At 41.6% G+C, this 18,881-nt stretch overlaps 1 protein-coding gene across 4 annotated transcripts in view; it reads right to left on the bottom strand.

Annotated features, from left to right (window-relative positions):
• Window positions 1–18,881, bottom strand: part of LOC109878550 (apoptotic protease-activating factor 1) — a 55,961-nt gene that overhangs the window by 11,397 nt on the left and 25,683 nt on the right. For all 4 annotated transcript variants that reach the window (XM_031831455.1, XM_031831457.1, XM_031831456.1 and 1 more), the window contains 5 exons: window positions 18,769–18,881; window positions 17,851–17,985; window positions 17,342–17,467; window positions 12,483–12,608; window positions 10,914–11,060 (listed from right to left, as the gene is read on the bottom strand). The exon at window positions 18,769–18,881 is cut by the window's right edge and continues 13 nt beyond it. In XM_031831455.1, the coding sequence (XP_031687315.1) occupies window positions 10,914–11,060; window positions 12,483–12,608; window positions 17,342–17,467; window positions 17,851–17,985; window positions 18,769–18,881 (647 nt within the window). The remainder of the gene's footprint in view (window positions 1–10,913; window positions 11,061–12,482; window positions 12,609–17,341; window positions 17,468–17,850; window positions 17,986–18,768) is intronic.

The raw sequence follows: 18,881 nt of genomic DNA, 5'->3' as shown, positions 1-18,881 counted from the left end.
GTATTTCGAGACGTATGTGTGTGTGTGTGTGTGTGTACACGTGTGTGTCGGTGCATGATTCATGTGAGAGTACCTAGGGAAATGAATGAAGGTTAAATGAGGATGATATGAGATCTGGGGATATGTTTGATAAATGTGGGTATATTGAGAAAACAGAACATAAAGTGCCTTCAGAAAGTAGTCATACCTGTTAACTTATTCCACATTTTGTTGTGTTACAGCCGGAATTCAAAATGTATAAAAAAAGAATCATTCTCACCCATGTACACACAATAACCCATAATGACAAAATAATCATTCTCACCCATGTACACACAATAACCCATAATGACAAAATAATCATTCTCACCCATGTACACACAATAACCCATAATGACAAAATAATCATTCTCACCCATGTACACACAATAACCCATAATGACAAAGTGAAAACATGTTTTAAGAAATGTTAGCAAATTTATTGAAAATGAAATACAGACATTTCTAATTTACATAAGTATTCACACCCCTGAGTCAATACTTTGTAGAAGCACCTTTGTCAGCAATTACAGCTGTGTGTCTTTCTGGGAAAGTCTCTAAGAGCTTTCCACACCTGGATTGTCCAACATTTGCCCATTATTCTTTTAAAGATTATTCAAGCCCTGTCAAATTGGTTGTTGATCAATACTAGACAACCATTTTTCAGGGCTTGCTATAGATTTAAGTCAAAGCTGTAACTCGCCATTTAGGAACATTCCCTGTCTTCTTGGGAAGCAACTCGTGTATATTTGGCCTTGTGTTTTAGGTAATTGTCCTGCTGAAAGGTGAATTAAATCTCCCAGTGTCTGGTGGAAAGCAGACTGAACCAGGTTTTCCTCTAGGATTTTGCTTAAGCAGTCATCGACCATGAACCACATCGACAATCTACTGGAAAATCATTTTCCATCCTTGCAATATGAAGATAAATTATAGATAAAACGGTATCGGTGTCCATCGGCCATTGGACATAAACATTACACAACAAGTCAGAAATCGCAAATTCAACAATGAGTGGTTGGAAGGAATCAGTAGCTAACTGCAAGTGTTGCAAAGCAATCACCATTTTGCTTCGCCTGCCTGCTATTTGGTGGAGAGGGTGTGTGGTCCAAGTCTGGATTTAAGGATTTAAATAATCTGTCTGAAATGGTCTCTTTTCCAAACTTAAAAAGATACAGTCACTCGCAACACCATGGGCCAGAAAAGTTTGAATACATTAGCCATGCTGTCCATCCAGAATGACTTCTTCCGTGTTTAAGACAACTGGTACCTCTGGGGGGAAAAAACTAGCTCCAACTTGGAAATTACATTTTGAACGGTCATCCAACATAGAATTCCACACCGGGAACTCAGGCCTCTTTCTAGCGCTCCGACCTGAAGATCAAGGACATCATGATTCAACCTTTTTTAAATATATTTTTTAAGAGTTCCCAGTTATCTTGAAAGCACCTTTGATGACAAAATTGTTGTTGGGTCTGTAACCATGAGGAAGGGTTACTATATAATGTTGTTGGGTCTGTAACCATGAGGAGGGGATACTATATAATGTTGTTGGGTCTGTAACCATGAGGGGATACTATATAATGTTGTTGGGTCTGTAACCATGAGGAGGGGATACTATATAATGTTGTTGGGTCTGTAACCATGAGGAGGGGATACTATATAATGTTGTTGGGTCTGTAACCATGAGGAGGGGATACTATATAATGTTGTTGGGTCTGTAACCATGAGGAAGGGATACTATATAATGTTGTTGGGTCTGTAACCATGAGGAAGGGATACTATATAATGTTGTTGGGTCTGTAACCATGAGGAGGGGACACTATATAATGTTGTTGGGTCTGTAACCATGAGGAAGGGATACTATATAATGTTGTTGGGTCTGTAACCATGAGGAAGGGATACTATATAATGTTGTTGGGTCTGTAACCATGAGGAGGGGACACTATATAATGTTGTTGGGTCTGTAACCATGAGGAAGGGATACTATATAATGTTGTTGGGTCTGTAACCATGAGGAAGGGATACTATATAATGTTGTTGGGTCTGTAACCATGAGGAGGGGACACTATATAATGTTGTTGGGTCTGTAACCATGAGGAAGGGACACTATATAATGTTGTTGGGTCTGTAACCATGAGGAGGGGACACTATATAATGTTGTTGGGTCTGTAACCATGAGGAGGGGATACTATATAATGTTGTTGGGTCTGTAACCATGAGGAGGGGATACTATATAATGTTGTTGGGTCTGTAACCATGAGGAAGGGATACTATATAATGTTGTTGGGTCTGTAACCATGAGGAAGGGATACTATATAATGTTGTTGGGTCTGTAACCATGAGGAAGGGATACTATAATGTTGTTGGGTCTGTAACCATTTTCTCAAAACAACACTATGTATTCAGGAATAAAAGTGAATTAATTGCTTTGCCACATTTTTTACAGTTTTACTTAAAAGTTTGATGCATGTTTTTGAATATATTTTATTCTGCACAGGCGTCCTTCTTTTTACACTGTCAATTATGTTAGTATTGTGGAGTAACTACAATGTTGTTGATCCATCCTCAGTTCTCCTATCACAACCATTAAACTCTGTAATGGTTTTAAAGTCACCATTGGCCTCATGGTGAGATCCCTGAGCGGTTTCCTTCCACTCCAGCAACTGAGTTAGGAAGGACGCCTGTATCTTTGTAGTGACTGGGTGTACTGATACACCATCCAAAGCATAATTAATTACTTCACCATGCTGAAAGAGATATTCAATGTCTTCTATTTTCTTTTCACCCATCTACCAATAGGCGCCCTTCAAAAATCTCCCTGGTCTTTGTGGTTGAATCTGCTCAACCTTACAGATAATTGTGTGTGGGGTACAGAGATGAGGTAGTCATTAAAACAATATATGTTAAACACTATTATTGCAGACAGAGCGAGTCCATGCAACAAAGAGGTCATAACTAAAAGAGGTTAAATACTTTGTCTCACTAGATTTCTGCGTTTCATTTGGAATAAATCTGTAAAAAAACACACATTTCCACATTGACATTATGGGGTTTTGTGTGTAGGCCACTGACAAAACATCTACATGTAATCTAGTTTTTTATTCAGGCTGTAACACAGCAAAATGTGGAAAAAGTCAAGGTGTGTGAATACTTTATGAAGGCACAATATATGTGGGTCTGTTGAGAGAACGAACATATACACTGAGTGTACAACACATTACAAACACCTGGTCTTTCCATGACAGACTCACCAGGTGAAAGTTATGATCCCTTATTGATGCCACTTGTTAAATCCACTTCAAATCAGTGTAGGTGAAGGGGAGGAGACAGGTTCATGTAGGATTTTTAAGCCTTGAGACATATATTGTGTGTGCCATTCAGATGGTGAATGGGCAAGACAAAATGAGAAAAAAATATCCAGAAAATGACACTGTAGGATTTTTTTATGAATTTATTTGCAAATTATGGTGGAAAATAAGTATTTGGTCACCTACAAACAAGCAAGATTTCTGGCTCTCACAGACCTGTAACTTCTTTAAGAGGCTCCTCTGTCCTCTACTCGTTACCTGTATTAATGGCACCTATTTGAACTTGTTATCAGTATAAAAAGACACCTGTCCACAACCTCAAACAGTCACACTCCAAACTCCACTATGGCCAAGACCAAAGAGCTGTCAAAGGACACCAGAAACAAAATTGTAGACCTGCACCAGGCTGGGAAGACTGAATCTGCAATAGGTAAGCAGCTTGGTTTGAAGAAATCAACTGTGGGAGAAATTATTAGGAAATGGAAGACATACAAGACCACTGATAATCTCCCTCGATCTGGGGCTCCACGCAAGATCTCACCCCGTGGGGTCAAAATGATCACAAGAACGGTGAGCAAAAATCCCAGAACCACACGGGGGGACCTAGTGAATGACCTGCAGAGAGGTTGGACCAAAGTAACAAAGCCTACCATCAGTAACACACTACGCCTCCAGGGACTCAAATCCTGCAGTGCCAGACGTGTCCCCCTGCTTAAGCCAGTACATGTCCAAGCCCGTCTGAAGTTTGCTAGAGAGCATTTGGATGATCCAGAAGAAGATTGGGAGAATGTCATATGGTCAGATGAAACCAAAATATAACTTTTTGGTAAAAACTCAACTCGTCGTGTTTGGAGGACAAAGAATGCTGAGTTGCATCCAAAGAACACCATACCTACTGTGAAGCATGGGGGTGGAAACATCATGCTTTGGGGCTGTTTTTCTGCAAAGGGACCAGGACGACTGATCCGTGTAAAGGAAAGAATGAATGGGGCCATGTATCGTGAGATTGAGTGAAAACCTCCTTCCATCAGCAAGGGCATTGAAGATGAAACGTGGCTGGGTCTTTCAGCATGACAATGATCCCAAACACTCCGCCCGGGCAACGAAGGAGTGGCTTCGCAAGAAGCATTTCAAGGTCCTGGAGTGGCCTAGCCAGTCTCCAGATCTCAACCCCATAGAAAATCTTTGGAGGGAGTTGAAAGTCTGTGTTGCCCAGCAACAGCCCCAAAACATCACTGCTCTAGAGGAGATCTGCATGGAGGAATGGGCCAAAATACCAGCAACAATGTGTGAAAACCTTGTGAAGACTTACAGAAAACGTTTGACCTCTGTCATTGCCAACACAGGGTATATAACAAAGTATTGAGATAAACTTTTGTTATTGACCAAATACTTATTTTCCTCCATAATTTGCAAATAAATTCATTAAAAATCATACAATGTGATTTTCTGGATATTTTTTCTCATTTTGTCTGTCATAGTTGAAGTGTACCTATGATGAAAATTACAGGCCTCTCTCATCTTTTAAATTTGGAGAATTTGCACAATTTGTGGCTGACTAAAATACTTTTTTGCCCCACTGTAAGTGCCTTTGATCGGGGTATGGTAGTAGGTGCCAGGCACACTGGTTTGTGTCAAAAACTACAACGCTGCTGGGTTTATCACAGTTTTATCAAGAATGGTCCTCCAGCCAACTTGACACAACTGTGGGAAGCATTGGAGTCAACATGGGCCAGCATCCCTGTGGAATGTTTGACACTTTCTAGAGAGTCCATGCACTGACGAAATGAGGCTGGTCTAAAAGGTGCTCCTAATGTTTTGTACACTCAGTGTATGTAGGTATATTGAGAGAACAGAACATACAGTGTATACCCACATACATGTTCTGTTGACATAGAAACACCTAACATGCATGGAATCAGGAAGCTGAATACTTATGCAACTAATAATTTATTTATTATTAATCTTGAAAACATTTTTGAAAAAATTATTCCACTTTGAAAGAGTGTTTTGCTTAGATTGTTGACAGAGTTTAAACAAAATTCAATCCATTTCAATCCTACTTTGCAACACAATAAAATGTGAAGAAATCCAAGGGGTCTGAATACTTTTGCAAAGCACTGTATTTTGGAATATTGAGAAAACTCAACATTCCATTCCTTGCATTAGTCTTTTATAGAAGAGTAATGTACTAATATAGAGCACTATGTTGAGTCATATAGTACTGTATAATATTGTATTGGAAAGCATCAAAAAGTAATATAATGATAAATTAAATACTGTGTGGTTATCAAGATTGGTGATTGCACCTACAGTACCAGTCAAAAGTTGACACACCTACTCAGTCCAGAGTTTTTCTTTATTTGTACTACATTCTACAATGATGAATAATAGTAAAGAAATCAAAACAATGAAATAACACATATGGAATCATGTAGTAGCGCCGATTCAGGTTTGTAGGCCTCCTTGCTCACACGCACTTTTTCAGCTCTACCCACACATTTTCTATAGGATTGAGGTCAGGGCTTTGTGATGGCCACTCCAATACCTTGAATTTGTTGTCCTTAAGCCATAACTTTGGAAGTATGCTTGGGGTCATTGTCCATTTGGAAGACTCATTTGCGACCAAGCTTTAACTTCCTGACTGATGTCTTGAGATGTTGCTTCAATATATCCACATAATTTCCCATCTCATGATGCCATCTATTTTGTGAAGTGCACCAGTCCCTCCTGCAGCAAAGTACCCAAACCGTAGTCTGGCTTTTTAATGGCAGTTTTGGAGCAGTGGCTTATTTGATCTTCATGCCGAACGGCCTTTCAGGTTATGTCGATATCGGACTCGTTTTTACTGTGGATAAAGATACTTTTGTACCCGTTTCCTCTAGCATCTTCACAAGGTCCTTCGCTGTTGTTCTGGGATTGATTTGCACTTTTCGCACCAAAGTACATTCATCTCTAGGAGACAATGTGTCTCCTTCCTGAGTGGTATGATGGCTGTGTGGTCCCATGGTGTTTATACTTGCGGACTATGGTTTGTACAGATGAACGTGGTACCTTCAGGCGTTTGGAAATTGCTCCAACGGATGGACCAGACTTGGAGGTCTACAATTTATCATCTGAGGTCTTGGCTGATTTCTTTTGATTTTCCAATGATGTCAAGCAAAGAGGCACTGAGTTTGAAGGTAGGCCTTGAAATACATCCACAGGTACACCTCCAATTGGCTCAAATTATGTCAATTAGCCTATCGGAAGCTTCTAAAGCCATGACATTATTTTCTGGAATTTTACAAGCTGTTTAAAGGCACAGTCAACTTAGTGTATGTAAACTTCTTACCCACTGGAATTGTGATAGTGAATTAAGTGAAATAAATCTGTCTAAACTATTGTTGGGAAAATTACTTGTGTATGCACAAAGTAGATGTCCTAACAGACTTGCCAAAACTATAGTTTGCTAACAAGAAACGTGTGAAGTGGTTGAAAAACGAGTTTTAATGACTCCAACATAAGTGTATGTAAACTTCCGACTTCAACTGTATTTGGTAAAATACCAAGTCCATATAATGGCAAGAACAGCTCAAATAAGCAAAGAGAAAAGACAGTCCATGATTACTTTAAGACAAGATCAGTTAATGCGGAAAATGTCAAGAACTTTGAAAGTTCCCTCAAGTGCAGTCGCAAAAACCATCAAGCGCTATTATGAAACTGGGACCACCACAGGAAAGGAAGACCCAGAGTTCTCTCTGCTGCAGACGATAAGTTCATTAGTTACCAGCCTCAAAATTGCAGTCCAAATAAATGCTTCACAGACTTCAAGTAACAGAGACATCTCAACATCAACTGTTCAGAGGAGACCTCAGAGGAGGCCTAAAGGACAACAATAAGGACAACAATAAGAAGAGACTTGCTTGGGTCAAGAAAACGAGCAATGTACATTAGACCGGTGGAAATCTGTAATTTAGTCTGAGCCCAAATTTGCGATTTTTGGTACCAATCGCCGTGTCTTTGTGAGACACATGATCTCCGCTAACGGATGATCGGATGATCGCTAACGGATGATCTTTGCATGTGTGGTTCCCACCGTGAAGCATGGAGGAGGATGTGTGATGGTGCTTTGCTGGTGACACAGTCAGTGATTTATTTAGAATTCAAGACACACTTAACCAGCATGGCTACCACAACATTCTGCAGCGATATGCCATCCCATCTGGTTTGTGCTTAGTGGGACTATCATTTGTTTTTCAACAGGACAATGACCCAACACACCTCAAGGCTTTGTAAGGGCTATTTGACCAAGAAGGAGAGTGATTCTTGGAGAGTGATGGAGTGCTGCATCAGATGACCTGGCTTCTACCATCACCCGACCACAACCCAAATGAGATGGTTGGGGATGAGTTGGACCGCAGAGTGAAGGAAAAGCCGCCAGCAAGTGCTCAGCATATGTGGGAACTCCTTCAAAACTGTTGGAAATCATTCCAGGTAAAGCTGGTTGAGAGAATTCCAAGAGTGTGCAAAGCTGTCAATCAAAGCAAAGGGTGGCTATAAAATATATTTTGATTTGTTTAACACTTACATGATTCCATGTGTGTTACTTAATTGTTTTGATGTATTCACAATAATTCTACAAAGTAGAAAATAGTCAAAATAAAGAAAAACTCTGGAATGAGTAGGTGTGTTCTAACTTTTGACTGGTACTGTATTGACTGGTATTGGTCTGTGGTCGCATATCAAATGGTGCACTTTCCCCTATACAGTTGACCAGAGCGAGTTGGGCCCTGATCAAAAGTAGTGCACTAAATAGGGGAATAGGGTGCCATTTGGGATGTATGCTATGTCTCCTCAATCCTAAGGACTAGTGTTGACTTAGCAACAGTGGAGGTGTAGGGGAGAGGAGGAAGATATGAAGCTTCTGTAAGTATGAGCGCTCTGTGTGAATTACTCGGGGTCTCCTGCTATGCGTGTGTGTGTGTGTGTGTGTGTGTGTGCGCGTCAGGATGAGCCTCTTCACACATCCCACCTCTACTTGGATCATGGCACTATGACAGATTGTCTCACAGCAACTCATGCTGAATCTGTGAGGTCCCGCTGATTCTCTGAGTGTACCTATGTGCATACCTGTGTCTGCATGTTTGTGTATCTGTGTGTGTCAGACTGTGTGATGTATAGCTGTGCGTCGGGGGCTGTCTCCCAGGTGTAAGACAGGCTGTGTGAGGTATTATCTGGCAGAGAACAGAGGAGTGATGGGGGTCAGTGTGATATTACACCCTCACTCAGAGAGCTGCCCCAAAACACCTGATCACTCCCTGACACACACACACGTGATGTCCTATCCTGGTGTCTCAGAGGCTTTAAGGAAGCAATGGAACAGCTCCCAGAGGGTCACACACCATGCTGCTTTTAATTACACTACCTGATAATACCTGTTGTATGGACCAGACAGAGATAGACAGAGACAGAGACAGATAAAAGGAGAGTGCATGAAGAGAGAGAGACACACAGAGAGAGCAAGACACAGAGAGAGCAAGACAGAGAGAGACAGAGACAGAGAGAGAGAGAGAGACAGAGAGACAGAGAATCTCCTTTAAATATAGCAAGACAGAGATAGTGTGAGTATTGTGGTGGGAAGTTACTCCAGGAAGCCATAAGGAGGAGACAGATAGGGGTTGACAGACATCAGGGAGACTAGCTTTATTGAATCAACATCACAGCACTACTGATCCCATCAGCACCACTTCTACTGAACACACATGTCTGTAATGATAAGTTCTGCTCACTGTTGGCTGCTTCCTCAAGTTAGTTTTCATACAGCGTGATACAAAATCAACATTTGGAAAGACATGGTCTTCTTCAGGAAGACAAGGCTACAGTACAAACTAGGCCTTAACTCAATCAAAACCCCAAATTGTCAGAGCAGAAGGAAGAACGTTTTGTATGTGGCTTCATAGTGGGTGCAAGACACTGTGGCTTGTAGGCCTCACCAGGTCTCGCACCAACTGTGAAATTTGGTGGAGGATCGGTGATGATCTGGGGGTGCTTCAGCAAGGCTGGAATCGGGCAGATTTGTCTTTGTGAAGGACGCGTGAATGTGGTTGTCCAGGAAGAAACCTTGCTTCCTTCTGCTCTGACAATGTTCCCCAACTCTGAGGATTGGTTTCTCCAGCAGGACAATGCTCCATGCCACACAGCCAAGTCAATCATGGTGTGGATGGAGGACCACCAGATCAAGACCCTGTCATAGCCAGCCCAATCTCCAGACCTGAACCCCATTGAAAACCTCTGGAACGTGATCAAGAGGAAGATGGATGGTCACAAGCCATCAAACAAAGCCAAACTGCTTGAATTTGTGCGCCAGGAGTGACATAAAGTCCCAACATCAATGTGAAAGACTGGTGGAGGGCATGCCAAGACGCATGAAAGCGGTGATGGAAAATCAGGGTTATTCCACCAAATATTGATTTCTGAACTCTTCCTAAGTTAAAACACTAGTATTGTGTTGTTTAAACATGAATATGAACTTATTTTCTTTGCATTATTCGAGATTTGACACTGCATCTTTTTTTGTTATTTTGACCAGTTTCCATTTTCTGCAAATAAATGCTCTAAATGACAATATTTTTAGTTGGAAGTTGTGAGAAATGTTGTCAGTAGTTTATAGAATAAAACAAAAATGTTCATTTTACCCAAACACATAAATAGTCAAACCAGAGAAACAGATCATTTTGCAGTGGTCTCTTATTTTGTTCCAGTGCTGTATATTTTGTAATCATTTCCAGCTGAAATCTGGATACAAGGTTTGGATTGAATAAGGCCCACTGTTAATACATACAGATGCAATTAGTCTGTTTTATTTATTCTGTCCCCACATCTCCCCAGGCTAAATTAGCCATCGTTTAACTATGAATACACAGCTGCCACGGCAATTATTATGACTGACAGCTCACCTCTCACCCACGATAAGAGAGCCAAGCAATGAGAGTTGATGTGTTGAGAAGCATTAGAAATAAAGCATCCATCACATTGATCCAATGTACGTTAAAATCACAGGCATAATATACTTCATACATTTACTAGAGGCTTTTAGAATTCAGAGCGGAAGAGACAAGCGAGATAAGGAATGTGGCTGTTGAATTTTCCTGAAATCACTCAAGCAAGAAACTCCCTCTCGCTCCACTCACACGCCCGCCCGCCCATCCACGCCCACCCACGTATGCTAAATGTAATGCCCCCAAGCTTTCTTACAGTAGGTTTACAGTAGGTTTATAGTACTCCCAAAGCAATAGTCACAGTGAGAGTGTGAGTGAGATTTCATATCTCATCCTACTCCAAACTTGATTGGATTACTCCTGATTACCTCCAGTTTTACAGAAGGATCACCTGGGGGTCAGCCTCAGCTGGGCTCTGATTGGCTTTTTAACCAGGCAGTGATGACGTAATCCCCGGGGGACAAGGGCTCTGGTCGATAGTGCTTCAAACTTCTGTTTGTTCCCATTAGTGTGTGTGTGTGTGTGTGTGTGTGTGTGCGCGCATCTAATTGTCTTTACATGCTTGTGTGTGTGTCTCTCCGTGTGTATGTGTGTGTGTGTTTCCTACCTTAATGTATCCTCCTGTAGACAGCAGCACAGTGTTGTCTGGGGAGAAGTGCAGGTCGGTCACCCAGCCTCCGTGCAGAGAGTCCATGGCGTCCTTGTTGTCACGGGAACAGATCTTAAGCAGAGTACCATCCTTCACGTTCCACAGCTGAGACACGAGACACACATGAGACAAACAAATAAAAAATGAGAGAAATGAATGAGACCTAGTAGTTATAAATGGTGGGGTGTATGACAGCTATGAACTTATTATCAACCTGGTATCTTAGGAACCTTTTGACGAGACGGCCATAAAATATCTAACCCCAACCAGAACTACAAACTAAAATAACAAATATCTCATGTACTGTTCGGGCTACTTTAGTATTTTCTAACATGGCCATCTAGGTGACTACCAACCTTAGACATACAGTAGTCTACAGTTAGGTGTGCAATAATCCAGTCCTTGAATGCTACAGTATCTTGTGCTTTTCAACTTTACCTTTCAATCAATGACTACTTTCACTGATAAAGGCCCATAGAGACATAAAACAACCCTCCATTTTAATACTGGAGTTATGCAACTAACAACCATGAGCCATACTGTCCTGTCTATATAGGACACAGAACATGCTATATTTAACACCTTGCATGATTCACTGAGAATGACTCAAGTGTTTCCATAGAAACAAGAGGGGCATATATTCCACTCTATGTACTGTAATTCAATCTTGTGGTTTAAGTCAGTTTCCTTCTGTTTGGTACCTAATGAACACAACCCTGGATGATTGACTAGACATGATTGACATGTCATGACATGATTTTAAAGTGACAGTTCACTCCAAAATATAAGTTTGTCAGTTGTTTTAGAACCTGGGAAGAGGCATGAGATGTGGACTCGTCGACATTAGATGACTTTTCAGGTTCTAAAACTTTGGAGTGTAGTCCAAATGTACTAGTCAGACAGTCAGTCAGGGATAGTTTGTGGAAAGCAGCTGGTAGAAGAACAATGTGAGTGTAGAGGAACAGACCGGTCCCTCTGTCACGCTCTCATTTCTTCAGGCCCTAGTCTGTCCCGCTCTTTCACTCTCCCTCTTCTTCTCTTTAATTGATCTTATTTTCCATCATCCCCTCTTGCCCACTCTCATTTATTCTCTTACCCCACTTTCCCTTCATTTCCATCATCCCTTCTCCCTCTATCTCTCCTTCTCTAGGATCTATGCAGATGCCAGAGCCTTAGGGATTCAATCTGACTAACTCTTTTACTTCCTCCCCTCCTCCTCCACCTTCCTTCCTTCCTCTTCATCCCCCCTGCCGACCTGCACACCTGTTCCACATCCTCCTCTTCGTCTCTTTAGAGGTGCAGCACTTCGCTCTATTTTTCTATTGCTCCTTCCTTCACTCATGTGCTCACTCCTTCACTTACCCCTCAACTTCCCTCCTTCTAATGCTCCTTCACTCACTCCTTCACTTACCCCTCCCTAACCCTCAACTTCCCTCCTTCTAATGCTCCTTCACTCACTCCTTCTTTCCTTCCTCCCTCCTCCTTTACTCACTCATCCCCCCCTTCCATTCCTCTATCCCTACCCACCCGTATCTCTCCGTTGTCGTCGCCGGTTGCTAGGCGCCGGCCGTCCCAAGAGAAGCGGCAGCTGCGGACACAGTCCTGGTGGCCGTTCAACAGGCGCACGCACTCCCATGATGCACTGCTCCACACCTGAGGGCCAATGAGAGGAGAAACAGGAGGTCAGAGGTTACAAAAGTTTGTCGAAAATAAAACATTTTCAAATATGTTATTTTGAACATGCCATAGCAATTTTGGTTAGGCCACTTCTATATGCAGAGTGCCTTGGTTAATTCAATTGAATAATTTCCTTTTCCCCTGAAGGCCTAACTGTCTATTGTTTCTCTATGCTGCTAGTCTGGTAGCTCAACTCACTGATAATGAAGCCTGGCATCAATTAAAGCCACCCGGCTGCTCTTTGATAGATGATACTGCCCATACCATAATGCTATTTTTACATTTTATTAACCCATCCACCACCGCCCCTCTTCGGAGGACAAATATATATATATATATATATATATTTTTTTTTTTCTGCTACATAAACATACATGGTACTTTTATATAAAGCAATCACATAACAATAATACATTACCAAACAACGTAAACAACGTATTATTACCAATTATTACCAACCTATCACCATAGACCTCAGCTCCTTAATCCCACCCCTCAGCCTATCCCACCTATCACCATAGACCACCCCTCAGCCCATCCCACCTATCACCATAGACCACCCTCGTTTGGTTTCCATCTACCAGATATTTTAAAATTTTACTGTGATGTATTACATCATTTTTTTACCTTTCTAAATTGTAAAGTATACAGATTGTGAGCTAAAGATGAAAACCTTTCCTACTAGTATTATATTATTTAATGACCGACTATGGCTTTCTAAATTGTCCAACACTGCTATTTGCAAGGTTAATGTTGTGATTTTTTAACCAGTCCTGAACCTGTGACCAGAAACGAGCTACATAGGTGAAATACCAGAATAAATGATCTAGGGATTCGGTCTTTTCGCAAAATTTACAGAGCCGAGGTTGTTGTATGCCCCATTTGGTAAGAATTGATATAATTATTGAAATTGAAAAGCTCTAAGTGTTGTATCAAGTGTTGTTTTTTGTACCCGTTCATAAACCATGTGCCATGGAATCGGTACGTCAAAAATCTCTTCCCATTTATTTACATCCTGTATGGCACAGCTGCCAACATTTTTGTCCTCAGATGAAACTGGTATAGTTTTCTATTTACGCCAATTCCTTTTCAGCCAATTTGTATCTTTAATATATGGCAGGCAAACAAGTTCCCTACCTTCTCCCTTTTCCACTTGCCTCCTCCATTGTGGTAGTGCTGCAATCAGTTGGTTGTAAATTAAGATCGAAAATATATAGGAATATCTGCTCAATAGCTGCATGTGACATAATTCCAATTTCTAGTCATATCGTTCATAAATATAATACCATTAAAAATAATAATCCATAAAGAATGTGTTTTTTTATTAAATCAGTATATTTGAGTTTAACCATAACATTTGTTTTATCTTTTCTGGAGGATAAAACAGAAATTGTAACCAGCTTTGCATGTCTTGTTTAAGAAAGGGCGACACTTTAAACAAAATGTACTGTTCAATTAGTTGGAAATGAGAAGTTGTAATCTGTATGAAGACGCAATTTTTTAACAAAGGATGAGCCTTTCTTAATAATCTATTGGAGAAACATTTTGGGTTTAAGTATAATTTATGCATGAGTGATGCTTTTAGTGAGAGGTTTAAAAATGTCATATTTAATCATTTTTGCCCCCCAAACTCATATAAATAGGCACGTTTAAATTGTCTGGCTTAGCATTTTTAGCAATTTTTTGCGCATATGATTTTAAAAAACGAGTCGTTTGGAGTAGGCAGTGCCATTAGTAAGTAAACTGTGACAGGACCAAAGTGTTAATGTGATTTTTCCATAAATAGACAAGTATTTACCTCTCCATGGTTACAGAATCATATCTATTTTTGCTAACTTTCTATTGAAATTAATTGTGGTAATTTCATTTATATTTTTTGAGATGTGAATACGAAGTAGGTCTACTACACCAGCCGCCCATTTTATTGGTAAACTACAAGGTAGTGTAAACATATTTGAATTTAATCCCATCAGTATGTAAAGTACATCTAATTGTTGGGTTCTTGAAATATCCTTGTTCATGGTACTGAGGGAGAGAGGGGAACGTTTATGTTGTTAGGACGTGTTATTGTTAGACGTCATGGTATCCTATGGGAAGGAGAAGGGCCACAGTCTGGTTTCAGAATTTGAAAATACTTGCTACACCAGAAGATAATTGTTATCTGTAGGAGGAATGTATATGGTGGGGTCAATTAAGGTTGGATATGAGCCAGGGGCTTGGACTGTTACTGAGTAAGGGAAAGGCAATCACATGGTTGTGGTCACTGATAAGGGTGGAGAGCTGTGGATTAGTGAGGAATCGGGGCCTAGGTCAGGTCACATTAAGGGAGAAGGAACAGTTTATTACCCACATCACTTACCTTCTTACCTACCATTAAATATGTAATGTTTAGAGAAAGGGAGGAGACCACCTAAAGTGGGGAATATATATAGACTTGTGCTGGTGGGAACATGTCTTTGTCTGTTCAGCTATCTGACCCAGTTGGTGAATAAACTTAGTTTGAGCTTTTCCTAGTTTTTACTCTGTTTATTTAGAACCTAACATAATAAAGAATACTCTGTTTATTACAAGAACACAATGTTCTTAGCAAATTGTCTCTGTCTTTGTCTGTCCATCTCTCTCCCTCTTTCGCTCTCTCTTTCATGCTTGGAGAGAACATCACATGGTAGATGATTAAAAAGTGATTATTTGGCACAACGTCTCGTAGTCATCTGAAGGTCAATAGACAGAGGGAGGAAGGGAGAGAGAACGGAACAGAGGAGAGAGACGAGTGGAACAAAAACCTTCAGTCTTTTATTCTATCAGACAAAGACGATCAGACTCAGGGTTCAGCTTTGACCTATGATAGCAGACAGAAAAAGACAGTGGGTGTATGTGTGTATACAGTGGCTTACGAAAGTATTGGCATTTTTCCTATTTTGTTGCCTTACACCCTGCAATTAAAATAGATTTTGGGGGGGGGTTGTATCATTTGATTTACACAACATGCCTACCCCTTTGAAGATGCAAAATATTTTATCTTGTGAAACAAACAAGAAATAAGACAAAAAAAACGTAACATTTGAGCGGGCATAACTATTCACCCCCCCAAAGTCAATACTTTGTAGAGCTACCTTTTTCAGCAATTACAGCTGCAAGTCTCTTGGGGTATGTCTCTATAAGCTTGGCACATCTAGCCATTGGGATTTTCACCCATTCTTCAAGGCAAAACAGCTCCAGCTTCTTCAAGTTGGATGGGTTCTGCTGGTGTACAGCAATCTTTAAATCATACCACAGATCCTCAATTGGATTGAAGTCTGGGCTTTGACTAGGCCATTCCAGGACATTTAAATGTTTCCCCTTAAACCACTCAAGTGTTGCTTTAGCAGTATACTTAGGGTCATTATCCTGTTGCAAGGTGAACCTCCGTCCCAATCTCAAATCTCTGGAAGACAAACAGGTTTCCCCTCAAGAATTTCCCTGTATTTAGCACCATCCATCATTCCTTCAATTCTGACCAGTTTCCCAGTCCTTGCCGATGACAAACATCCTCACAGCATGATGCTGCCACCACCATGCTTCACTGTGGGGATGGTGTCCTTGGGGTGATGTGAGGTGTTGGGTTTGCACCAGACATAACAGTTTCATTGATGGCCAAAATGCTCAATTTTAGTCTCATCTGACCAGAGTACCTTCTTCCATATGTTTGGGGAGTCTCCCACATGCCTTTTGGCGAACACAAAACACATTTTTTTCTGACCACACTTCTGTAAAGCCCAGCTCTGTGGAGTGTAAGTCTTAAAATGGTCCTATGGACAAATACTCCAATCTCCACTGTGGAGCTTTGCAGCTCCTTCAGAGTTATCTTTGGTTTCTTTGTTGCCTCTCTGATTAATGCCCTCCTTGCCTGGTCCGTGAGTTTTGGTGGGCGGCCCTCTCTTGGCAGGTTTGATGTGGTGCCATATGCATTTTTTGTTTAAATAATGGATTTAAATGGTGCTCCATGGGACGTTCAAAGTTTTTTATTTTTTATAACCGAACCCTGATCTGTACTTCTCCACAACTTTGTCCCTGACCTGTTTGGCGAGCTCCTTGGTCTTCATAGTGCTGCTTGCTTGGTGGTAGCCCTTGCTTAGTGGTGTTGCAGACTCTGGGGCCTTTCAGAACAGGTGTATATATACACTGAGATCATGTGACACTTAAATAAAGTCCACCTGTGTGCAATCTAAGTAATTATGTGACTTCTGAAGGTAATTGGCTGCACCAGATCTTATTTAGGGGCTTCTTAGCAAAGGGGGTGAATACATATGCACACACCACTTTTCAGTTGTTTTTTGTTTGTTACTTCACCAATTTCGACTATTTTATGTATGTCCATTACATGAAATCCAAATAAAAATCCCCTTAAATTACAGGTTATAATGCAACAAAATAGGAAAAAAAACACACACACCTCGGTAGACACACCAGAAACATGCAATCCTCCAATGCCAATTTGGATGCTGACAAATAAGACATTCCCACAGTGAGTGACCAACTCAATGATCCTGTGACTGACAGAAGACAGAGGGGGAAACAAGGATAGAAAATAGAAGAAAGAGGGAACAACACACACTGATGGAGAGAACAAGGAAGGTCGATCGAGGGCAAAAACACATTAAGGTGACAGAGTGAAAACCTAGTCAAGAGGTTTTTGGTTTCTTCGCATACTGATGACACGTGTGTGTTACCTTGGCAGTCTTGTCAGCGGAGGTGGTGGCGAAGAGCTGTCCGTCAGGCGACACGTCACAGGCTAGCACCGCCCCCTGGTGACACACTAGATCCTGCAGCCGTTCACCACTAGACATGTCCCACACCTGGGGGGAGGGAGCGAGAGGGGGAGACGTGTTCGGTGTCACCTCCCTCTAGTAAATATCCTTCAGTTCATGTAAGTGCACGCTGATCGTAACTAGTTGCTTTTAACAGGTTTTGCATGCATGCGTGTGTGTTTCTAAGTCTTACTGTCTGTCTGGTACTGCATACGTGTGTGTGTGTGTGTGTGTGTGTTTCTAAGTCTTACTGTCTGTCTGGTACTGCATACGTGTGTGTGTGTGTGTTTCTAAGTCTTACTGTCTGTCTGGTACTGCATACGTGTGTGTGTGTTTCTAAGTCTTACGGTCTGTCTGGTACTGCATACGTGTGTGTGTGTGTTTCTAAGTCTTACTGTCTGTCTGGTACTGCATACGTGTGCTTGTATTACCTTGATGGTGCCGTCAAAGGACCAGCTGAGGAGATGTGTCTCTGAGGAGGGTGTGGTGGTGAGCAGAGAGAAGCATCTGACCTGCTCCTTGTGGCCCTCCAGAACCACACACTCACCTGTCCTCCACCTCCACACCTACAGGGGGGGGGGGGGAGACAGAGAGAGAGCGAGATAGAGCACGAGAGCAATCACCTTCTGGTACTGGAGTAGGTAAAAGTTGCACCTCAACCAGGGATTTAGCACAACCACAGTTATGGAGGGTAAGCTGACCCTGGATCTGTGCCCAGAATGGGAGTATTCAGCTGCTAGGAGGGAATGGGCACTGGGCAGAATATTGGCCTCTATGAAAATATCTCAGACAATGATTGACATATCAAACTCTCACCACTCCAGAAGTCAGTGATCAGAGTAACAGCTATGTTTTCTGTATAGAGCTATTCACGTTCCCTGTAGGTGAACATTTCCTCAAAGTGAATCTATCCACCAAATATTCCCTTTTCAGCGAAGCTACTCAAACATTATTCATATGAACAGGAGACGGTCCATGGACAGTAAGGGACTAAACAGGAGAATACAGAGTAAGATGAATACAAAGTGAGGCTGTGCTGTTCTGATTTGCAGCAAGGTGGTGCTCTGGATAGTGTGTGTACTTCTGATAGGCAGATAGGTCTAGCAGTGGACAGGCTGTCCTAAAAACTGAGGAGAGGAGATGAGAGAGACAGAGGAGATGAGAGGATATGTTCAGTGAGCTGGAACTGTAGAGGAGAGCTGTTAGGGGTGACAGAGCATAACAGTCCGAAAACATCAGACACACGCACAGACACACACACATACGCAGACACACAGGGAGGGAAATAACAAACCACAGAAGAGAAGAAGAGAAGAAAGAAGGATGAGGAAGAAAGAGAAGGGCCCAACCCGTATGGTGGTGTCCTCAGAGGAGGTGATGAGTGTGTGTCCCTCCGGGGTGAACTGGCAGTGGAGAACTGTCCTGGTGTGACCCTGAAGAGTGGCTAGAGAGGTCCCCGACG

Source organism: Oncorhynchus kisutch, linkage group LG9 (genome assembly GCF_002021735.2).
Source record: "Oncorhynchus kisutch isolate 150728-3 linkage group LG9, Okis_V2, whole genome shotgun sequence".
In the NCBI taxonomy this organism is placed as follows: Eukaryota; Metazoa; Chordata; class Actinopteri; order Salmoniformes; family Salmonidae; genus Oncorhynchus; species Oncorhynchus kisutch.
Note: the sequence above shows the minus strand (reverse complement) of the source record. Positions and strands in the feature narration are given on the sequence as shown.